The sequence below is a fragment of the Gymnoscopelus braueri genome, assembly GCF_963280865.1.
Source record: "Gymnoscopelus braueri genome assembly, chromosome: 15".
NCBI classification, from domain to species: domain Eukaryota; kingdom Metazoa; phylum Chordata; class Actinopteri; order Myctophiformes; family Myctophidae; genus Gymnoscopelus; species Gymnoscopelus braueri.
The window spans coordinates 37,619,070-37,629,858 of NC_137620.1; the positions used below are offsets into that span (position 1 = coordinate 37,619,070).

At 39.3% G+C, this 10,789-nt stretch overlaps 1 protein-coding gene across 1 annotated transcript; it reads left to right on the forward strand.

The window, feature by feature from the left end:
* Window positions 1-1,397: 1,397 nt before the first annotated feature.
* Window positions 1,398-10,789, forward strand: LOC308101508 (L-amino-acid oxidase-like; the record flags this gene model as incomplete). Its single annotated transcript, XM_080450927.1, has 12 exons — window positions 1,398-1,455; window positions 2,349-2,554; window positions 3,278-3,390; window positions 3,567-3,768; window positions 4,401-4,469; window positions 4,710-4,797; window positions 5,251-5,299; window positions 5,514-5,653; window positions 5,816-5,961; window positions 6,137-6,234; window positions 7,025-7,171; window positions 10,474-10,789. 12 exons carry the CDS (start codon window positions 1,398-1,400, stop codon window positions 10,787-10,789), a joined length of 1,632 nt encoding a protein of 543 aa, XP_080307053.1.

Genomic DNA, 10,789 nt, shown 5'->3' on the forward strand with positions numbered 1-10,789 from the left:
ACATACTGCCATATTGGACAATTTGGACAAAATACAGTAAAAAAAAGTTACATAATAAAGCTTTAAGGTCCTGAGTTTGACTTTAAAGATGTTTTATCTGACTGAAACCACTCCCATTTCATACTATCAACCTGAATATTGACTTAAAATTTTGCCTAGCACTTATAATGCAGATTAAGCTTGGAACTTGAAAAGAAACAACATATTTGTGTCCAGGAAAGCTGTTGACATACTAGTAATATGACCTTGGTTTAACACATGACTAGCACGGAACTTTAACAAAGACATGCAGTCAGCACATGCAGGCAAACATCTAGATAGTTGATAAGGTGGTAAATGACACGGTGTGTGTGTGTGTGTGTGTGTGTGTGTGTGTGTGTGTGTGTGTGTGTGTGTGTGTGTGTGTGTGTGTGTGTGTGTGTGTGTGTGTGTGTGTGTGTGGTGGGTGGGTGGGTGGGTGGGTGGGTGGGTGTGTGTGTGTGTGTGTAACTCTTCATATTTGATCAGCTATAGAAAACGGTGCCCATCTGGCGGTGTGATAACATGTGTCTAAAGTATAAAAAGCTGAACATGCACCAGTCACTGCCCTGACATCACAGGACCCTGCCAGCACTAATCCAACCCGGTGAGTTCACCACATCTCTCACATTCTGTTAGATCAGTGGCTCTCAAAGTGTTAGTCCGGGGGTCTCAGGGGGTTCCCAGCAATTACAAAAATATATAATATCAACATCTGTTTATAACCACTGTAACCCTACAGGCATATTTTTGCCAACATCTTTTATGTGGCTCCCTGGCACTAAATATGTCCAGATGGGGTTCCGTGGCCAAATACATATTAATCTGGAGGTCCTTGATGTGAAAAGGTTTGAGAACCACTGTGTTAGATTCATATAGTTAGGCCGTTATTGATCCCGAAATTCAGTCACCAGAGACAGCAGAGCAGTTAAGTTACAATTACAGAGTAATAAAATGGGTAACCGCTGTAGTGGGCACCTGTTAGCGTTAAAGTGGCTAGTTTCTGTTTCCAAAGTGTATAAAAAAAAATTATAATAATAATAATAGATAATAATAAAAAAGTATATTGCTACAATTTGCCACAAAACCTGCGGATAGACAGTCATAATGGGCATAAATAAGCAATAAGTTGAATTTAGGTCTGATAATGATGTAATTATTTCAGACCATATTCCAAAGCATACTTTTATTCTTTACTTTTTCACATTCTGTAAAAAAAATGGAAAGGAAAAAAAAGACAATATCACATTGAGGTGCCCAGAATTCTCAGGACACACAGTATGTACAAATGTCAAAGAAGGTAGCGCATGATGCAACTATTGTTCATTCTTTCATGTGTGTGCATGACTTGTGTCCAGACAGTGTCCATCTTGGCCACCATGCAGACCTTCACCCTGTCAGTGATTCTGTGCTCTGTGCTGGCGTTGGGCACCACGGGTAACGTACAGCTTTATATATTTTTTAAAAAGTACTATTTTAACTATAATGAAATTAGACATTTAAAAATAAATGTGACTTTTTATTTTATTTTAAGGACATATCAATTGATATTAACTGTAAAACTGTAAAAAAAAAAAAAGAAAAGAAGATATCCAGTGGTATTGAAAATGTCAATATCGATGTTATTTAAAGAGGTGGTGCCATGGTTTTGCACTTTTTCTGTTTTTCAATTTTCAGTGTCTATGAGGTTGATAGAACTTAATTAAGCCCCCTGGTGGTGTTTTTATGGTGTTTATGTCTTCTCTGACTATTTTGAGTTTCTTCCTGGAGGCTGAAACCTTGAGGGTCAAACGTGCCAATAGAAAAACAGCACTTTAATGACACAGTCAAATTATACCCTCCCCCTCATTATCATAACACAACAGGTGTGGGCATGAGGAGGAGGAGGGACTAGGACAGGTGGGTGGTGCTAAGGTGGTGGAGGAGGTGCTAAGGTGAGAACCAGGTATACTTAATGAACTGGAGGCGTGTCCAAATAAAAACATAATTTTTCTGTACACTTTTTTGAAAAAAATCTTCCTCCTAGTATAACCATAATACCTGATGATTATGTTTTGGGGGGGGGGATCACTGAAAATCACGGCACCCCGTCTTTAAACAGATGCTATATTCATTGTTTACCTGGTACACTACAGTTTCAATACAGATTGTTAATTTGATCGGTATATCGTTTAGACTGATACTAGGTTCTTTGGTTTACCTGTGATCCTATAGTTTCTTGAGGCACTACACTGTCCCTCTGCATTTGATGTTTGTGATTACCGTGCTAATTTTCGCTCTGGATAAAGAGCGTCTGCTAAATGTCTCAATTGTAAATTTAGACATTTCAGTGTCCCTGCCCCACCACCAACACCAACCGTCCCACCCCCCTGCTGAGAACCTGTCTGACTGTCTGAAAGATGAGGACTACCAGGAGATGCTGGACATCGTGGAGAAGGGGCTTCCCCGTGCAGAGCAGCCCAAACACATAGCCATAGTGGGGGGAGGAATATCTGCCCTGAATGCTGCTCTGCTGCTGGAGAATGCTGGACACACGGTACAGCATACCCAGCACTACTACTGCTACTGCTTAATACTGCAACTACTGCTTAATATGGCAACTACTTGTTAATACTACTGCTTAATATTGCAACTTCTTCTTAATACTACTGTTTAATATTACAACTACTTCTTTATACTACTGCTTAATACTTCTTAATACTACTGCTTAATATTACAACTTCTTCTTAATACTACTGTTTAATATTACAACTACTTCTTTATACTACTGCTTAATACTTCTTAAAGGAGTAGTTCACCCAAAATATGACTTATTTTCTATCAATCACACACCCCATGAAGCATTGAATTCATGGAGACTTTTTTGTTTTCATCGCATTCCTAAGCCAATAATTTGAAGACCTGCGGTCTCTCCGGTAGGAGACACAAAGAGTCTCCTTTGTGTCTCCTACCGGATACATTAGCATGTTTATTATTATCATCAAATTATTGGCTCAGGAAAGCGACAAAATGAAAAAAATCTCCATGAATTCAATGCTTCGTGGGGTGTGTAACTGATAGAAAATAAGTACTTTTTTGGGTGAACTACTCCTTTAATACTACTGCTTAATATTACAACTACTTCTTAATACTACTGTTTAATATTACAACTACTTCTTTATTCTACTGTTTAATATTACAACTATCTTTATACTACTGCTTAATACTTCTTAATACTACAGCTTAATATTACAACTACTTCTTGTTACCATGGTAACAGGTGACCATCGTGGAGGCCAGTGATCGTGTTGGAGGAAGGATCCACACCTACAGGAATGAAGAGGAAGGATGGTATGTGGAGCTGGGAGCCATGAGGATCCCCAATTTCCACAGGTGAGACCGTCTGTCTGTCTGTCTGTCTGTCTGCCTGTCTGTCTGTCTGTCTGTCTGTCTGTCTGTCTGTCTGTCTGTCTGTCTGTCTGTGTGTCAGTCAAACATCTCTCTCTCTCTCTCTCTCTCTCTCTCTCTCTCTCTCTCTCTCTCTCTCTCTCTCTCTCTCTCTCTCTCAGGATTCTGCTGACCTACATGGAGAAGTTGGGTGTTCCGCGTAATGAGTTCATCATGGAGGACATGAACACGTTCTACCTGGTGAACAACGTGCTTCATAAGACCTACTCTGTGCAGGCCAACCCAGACATCCTGCACTACAACCTGACAAGAGATGAGATGGGGAAGACTCCATCTCAGCTCCTCAAGGATGCCATCAGGAAGGTTATTATCATTATTATTATTATTGGTTGTTAATTAAGGTTCAACGGTTAAGGGCAGCTGTGCTATTATTTACAGGTGGAAACTGTCTATATTGCATATTGTTGCTGCCGGGCAGAATTTAACTATGTGTCTTTTTTTCCCCGTAATGCCCTACTTCGTCATATAGGACTGTCGCACAAAGTAGACAGTCTTGTATGAGCTTGTATACCGGCAGCCATTTTCACAAATAAAAATAAGGTTTTGGACACTTGACAGCGACAATATTCTCCATATTGTAAAGCAACAAGGCAGTGGAAATCTTTCTTTTTCTTCTTTACTTCATAAAAAAAAGAGTGGGTAGTTCACTCTCCTTTTTTTAGGGGACATTTTAGGGGAGAAAACTATGTTGACTTATGTACATAAATGCCATGAATTTTATTTAAACAGGTGGCTGGTCCGGCCCGGTGTGATGTTTACCTTGTGTCCTAGTTACTGTGTAGCGCTTACATGTTTTAATTCCTCTCTTATTCTCTGTCTTGCACTTTGTAGCCTTAGTCACTCTGGATAAGAGCGTCTGTTAAATGCGGGAACTGTAGTAGATTGTACAGAATGGAAAAGTTGATGTTTGTCATATTATAATGTTCTGTCATCAGATTGACCACGAGGTGCAGAACTACGGTTGTAACGCCATGTTCAAGAAGTTTGATCAATATTCTGCCAAGGTAAACACATGCTCAACATCGTTCTTTGAATTCATTTCATGACACCACTGCAAATATATGAACAGAAACACATAGTACACTCTTAACCACTTTCACTTTAAAAAATTGTCAAAACTATAGCAGACATAGCAGATTCACAGTACAACGTGTCCCATCACGAGAAAAGTATATGGATATACAAGGCTTCTGCCCGACGGCAACGATACACAGCTTGCATCAACACATGTCTGTCTGTGACAGGAGTACATGGTGGAACAGGGACATCTCAGTGCTGGAGCCATCAAGATGATTGGAGATCTGCTAGATGAGAGCTGCATCTTCTACCAGGGTACGACCAACACATACACACAGACAGACAGACAGACAGACAGACAGACAGACAGACAGACAGACAGACAGACAGACAGACAGACAGACAGACAGACAGACAGACAGACAGACAGACAGACAGACAGACAGGAGTGAGACCCATCATCAGCATTCAGGGCAGATCTGCTAGATGAGAGCTGCATCTTCTACCAGGGTACGACCAACACATACACACAGACAGACAGACAGACAGACAGACAGACAGACAGACAGACAGACATACACACAGACAGACAGACAGACAGACAGACAGACAGACAGACAGACAGACAGACAGACAGACAGACAGACAGACAGACAGACAGACAGACAGACAGACAGACAGACAGACAGACAACAGACAGACAGACAGACAGACAGACAGACAGACAGACAGGAGTGAGACCCATCATGTTTGTATTTTTTTCCACAGCTCTGACAGAGACACTGTACATCCAGAGTGACATTAACGACTTCACCAAGTAAGTTTTATTTTTTATTTTATGATTATGATTTATGATTTTACATGCTGTAATATATGGCTTTTCATGATTATTGTTATGTTATGTTTTTTAAGTGGACTCATGGTAGATTAGCCATGGGGCTAAAAGAGATCCAAATAAGAATCAAATCACTGATCTATTCCACATAGTCTATTGTTCTGACCTTTGAACTCTGTGTGTTTCAAACTTTCAGGTACTATGAAGTGACAGGAGGCACTGATCTCATCGTGAAGGCCTTCCTCAGTGTCCTGGACGCCACCATCCTCCTCAACTCCAAGGTCAAGAAAATCACCCAATCAGACGAGGGCGTCATCGTGTCCTACCAGGAAACAGGTAAACACAGCTGCTGATTGGTCGACTTTGGTCACTGTTGTTTGTCACAAATAGTGGAGCAGTTCTACATCACTGCTCCACGCAAAGATTCTCGAAAACATCACCTGACTTTACCCATTTTCATTTGGAATTTCAAATGCTCTACGATATTTCCCTGTGCAGGTGAAAGCAGACTGACTGAGTTGAAAGCAGACTATGTGTTGGTGACAGCCACTGCCAAGGCAACCCACCTCATGGAGTTCCAGCCTCCTCTGTCCCTGAAGAAGAGCTACGCCCTGAGGATGGTGCACTATGACAGCTCCACCAAGGTGCTCACATCTCACTGTCACATACCTATACTGTACATACAAGGCAAGGCAAGAGGAAAAGAAAATGCTAAAGGATAAATGAGCATAACAAAAAAAAACATCAGCCTTTTATCTACTGTCATCTGAGGTATGAAAATAACGGTAATACGGTGTTTATTCACTGATTGATTTGCAGGTTGTCCTCACCTTCAGTGAGAAGTTCTGGGAGAAGGACGGCATTAAGGGAGGAAAGAGCATCACAGACCTGCCTGCCAGGTTCATCTACTACCCAAGGTTATTATGTTTTTACATTTTTCATTTTTTTCTTTGTGGCTTTGCTAGTTTAGTTTAGTTTTTCAATAGTTTTGCTGTTAGTTTCATCAGTTTTATTCATTGTATTATTCATTGAAAATAGCCGATCTACAAGCTCACAACACCGTCACGCCACGATGCGACACATTGTGAGCTTGTAGATCGGCTAATTTCAAATGTATTTGAAGATTTTTGACAACAGGGCTTAAAACTGGCACAGCTAAATGAAATATGTATGAAATATCGACAGAGACTAAAACCAAGGACATTTTACTCTTGAATCTTTTCAAGCCTTGTTTTTATTTTTATTTACCAAAATTATTTTGTTAGTTAACCCATTAAAACCGGGCATCTGTGTAACCACTTAAACCATTATTTTATACTTTGGCTATTCAAAAATAGCAGATACACAAGCTCATAGAGTGCCGCGCTATGAGCTTGTAGATCTGCTATTTTTGAAGAATCGTGATTTTTTTTTGCAAATCTTTGAATATGAATATGTATATTTATGTATATTTTTAAAAGAAAACATTTTTTAACTCAAATCTTTGCTTCTGGGGGAGTCCCTGGAGCAAAAAAAATTCAGATGGAGGTCGGCGGCCAAATACATATAATTTTGGAGGTCCTTGACATGAAAAAGTTTGAGAACCACTGATCAACCACTGAGCAACATATGTTTTTCAGAAAACTAGTAGATCGACATTTTGCAGAATCGGAACCTCAGGCCTTAATGGGTTAACTAATATGCCTGCTACTGTACTACCCCATGCAGCCACAACTTCAAGAACAAGGACATAGGTGTGCTGCTGGCCTCCTACACCTGGTCTGACGACGCTACCATCTTCCAGGGCATGAGTGACGAGGAACTGAAGGAGGCCATCCTGGCTGACCTGGTGAAGATCCACGGCGAGCACATCAGGTCATTTAACGCTTGGGATTGGCCCCGATAACTTGTTATCCTTTATCACAGAGAGTCCACAGCCAATATTAGACTCTTTGTCTTGCGTTTTTCTATTCTACTGTACTATTTATGGATTATATAGTTGCCAGTCGAAGAAAAAGGAAATGTCCACACACACGATAGGTTGCTCTCCCGTCTTTTCTTTATTATTTTAACCAAACAACAACGTTTCTGTGAGGGACCCGGATGTTTTTGGACCCATATGCAGGAACTCAGAACTCAAAGTAAAGCAGGAAACCAAGGAGGACAGTTGAGGAAGACTTTACTTAAAGGAGTAGTTCACCCAAATGACTTATTTTATATCAATAACACACCCCATGAAGCATTGAATTCATGGAGTTTTTATTTTATTTTATTGCTTTCCTCAACCAATAATTTGATAACCGCTGGTCTCTCCGGTAGGAGACACAAAGAGTCTCCTTTGTGTTTCCTACCGGATACATTAGCATCTTTGTTATTATCATCAAATTGTTGGCCCAGGAATGTGACAAAAACTAAAAAATCTCCATAAATTCAATGCTTCATGGGGTGTGTAATGGATAGAAAATAAGTAATGTTATGGGTGAACTATTCCTTCAACTTAAACAAGGTTAACAAAAGCATACACTGAAAACATGCATAACACTCTGAAACCCAGGAGAAGCAAACAACAGTACAATGCACCAGTACAAAATGCGGTCACAGACAGTTTTAACTAGAAGGTACTGTTCCTGAAGAAACAGTGTGGGATCGCTAAGAATGTTGATGGTATTGAGTATTGATAGTGTTAGTAGAGTTAAAGGTTTGAAAGGTTTAAAGGTTTTAAAGGTTTTAAAGGTTTTAAAGGTTCTAAAGTTTTGAAAGGTTCTAAAGGTTTGAAAGGTTTGAAAGGTTTAAGAGGTTTGAAAGGTTTGAAAGGTTTAAGAGGTTCTAAAGGTTTGAAAGGTTCTAAAGCTTTGAATGGTTCTAAAGGTTTGAAAGGTTTGAAAGGTTTAAGAGGTTCTAAAGGTTTGAAAGGTTTAAGAGGTTCTAAAGGTTTGAAAGGTTCTAAAGGTTTGAAAGGTTTGAAAGGTTTGAAAGGTTTGAAAGGTTCTAAAGGTTTAAGAGGTTCTAAAGGTTTGAAAGGTTCTAAAGGGTATTTACTTTAAATTATTTTTAGTCACTTTATTTACTTTAAAGTATTTTTTACTAATTTTTACAACTTAAGTATTTTTACTATTTTTTTCAACTTTTAAGTATTTTTACTCATGTTGAGTACTTTTAAGTATTTTTACTCAGTATAAGTACTCTTAAGTATTTTTAATCAAGGTACTTACTTTAAAGTATTTTTAGTCACTTTATTTACTTTAAAGTAGCTTTTACTAATTTTTACAACTTTTAAGTATTTTTACTCTTTTTATCAACTTTTAAGTATTTTTACTATTTTTTTCAACTTTTAAGTATTTTTACTCATTTTGAGTACTTTTAAGTATTTTTACTCAATATAAGTACTCTTAAGTATTTTTACTCATGGTATTTACTTTAAAGTATTTTTAGTCACTTTATTTACTTTAAAGTAGCTTTTACTAATTTTTACAACTTTTAAGTATTTTTACTCTTTTTATCAACTTTTAAGTATTTTTACCATTTAAAAAGTGAAATATCTCTAAAAGTACAAATGATTTCAAAAATTCTAATGGTAGCCAATATGTCCTAAGTAGGCTGAACGTTATAGAGTTGGAACGGAGTTTCTAGCTAAAAGTATGAATTTCTCCATTGAAATGAATGGGAGTTTTTTAGAAGTAAAAAGTGAAATATCTCTAAAAGTACAAATGATTTCAAAAATTCAAATGGTAGCCGATATGTCCTAAGTAGGCCGAACGTTGTAGAGTTGGAACGGAGTTTGTAGCTAAAAGTATGAAGGACTAGTTAGGGGCCAAAAAACGGTACCAAAAACGGTACCAAAACGTTGAAGATAACAGTAGTGTGATCGCTTTAGCGATCCCACAAATAGTCTGTGGGGCTCGTTAGCCAACTTGGCAAGGCTGACACCCACAGGTGAGTCCACTCTAGGCAATCAGAGTCCAAAGATGAGAGGGGATGGGCTGGGGAGCTCAGGAGGAAGACACATCGAGTAAAGTCACCACAGGGCAAGGGGCCGGGCAGAGAACACAGGGCAGAGGCAGAGGCAGGCAGCACAGGGGCAGATTGTGACAGTTTCGCCCATGCAGGGCTTCATCATCACCTTGATGAGGCCCTGCATGATGAAGCCCTGCATGATGAAGCCGTGCATGAGCGAAACATTGTTGTTTGGTTAAAATAATAAAGAAAAGGCGGTGTGTGGACATTTCCTTTTTCTTCACTTGATTATTTTTTGGGGTCATCGTGTTTATAGAAACAGTGGGGACGAGCATATCCTACAATTTTTATTTTTTTATTTTTTATTTTATAGTTGTCAGTCGCCACAACTTGATTTCAGTCATTTTTATAAGATTAAAGAGTATTCAGTAGCAAACCCTAATGTTTTTGGATATTTCATAAAAGGTCAAAGACTCAATCTGCAATTTCCTCAACTGGTTGGCTGTATGTAAAACAGGAAGGACATACGTTTAGAATGATAATACCCAAACATAATAATTCTCACATATTATGTTAATTGTTTAGGAGACACGGCACTATACTCCTTTCCCAATGTTTCACAAATCACGACTGAACAAAAACGACCTTCAGTCGTGAGATTAGTTTTTTGCTTTAATCCAATGGTGTAAAGTAACTATAGTACATGTACTCAAGTACTGTACGTATGCACAATTTTCTACTCCATTACATTACAGGCAAATAATGTACTTTTATTCCACTACAATTCTTTGAAAACTTGAGTTACTAGTTAGTTTGTAGATTTTGATTATTATTACAAAACATACATTAACTACTTCAGCTCTATATACATTTTGGCCATTTAAAAATAGCCGATCTGCAAGCTCACAATGCGTCGCGATGCGACGCATTGTGGGCTTATAGATCTGCTATTTTCTAAAGATTTTTACACATTTGAAAACTTGTGAAATGGGATATGCTGCACGATGAGTACTTTCGACTTATGGCACTTTAAGCACATTTTTATACCAATATGTGTGTACTTTTACTCAAGTAAATTTTGAATTCCGGACTTTTACTTGTAACAGAGTATTTCTACATTGCAGTATTGATACTTTTACTCAAGTAAAAAAATGTGAGTACCTTTTCCACCCCTGCTTTAATCCCTGTATGTTCTATATTCACTGCACTGTGTCATCGATCAGGTCCCTGTGCACCGGGGTGCTGGTGAAGAAGTGGGGCGTGGACCCCTACAGCCTGGGAGCGTTCGCCTTCTTCACCCCCTACCAGCACGTCGACTACGCCAAGGAGCTGTTCGCCAGCGAGGGCCGGGTGCACTTCGCCGGGGAGCACACCGCGCTGCCCCACGCCTGGATCGAGACCTCCATGAAGTCTGCCATCAGGGCCTCCAAGAACATCAACCACCAGGCCAAGGAGGAGGAGAAGAAGAGAGCCCAGGAGAAGAGGAGGAGACACAGGATGGAGGAGGAGCAGGGAGGAGAGGAGCGCAGGATGGTGTAG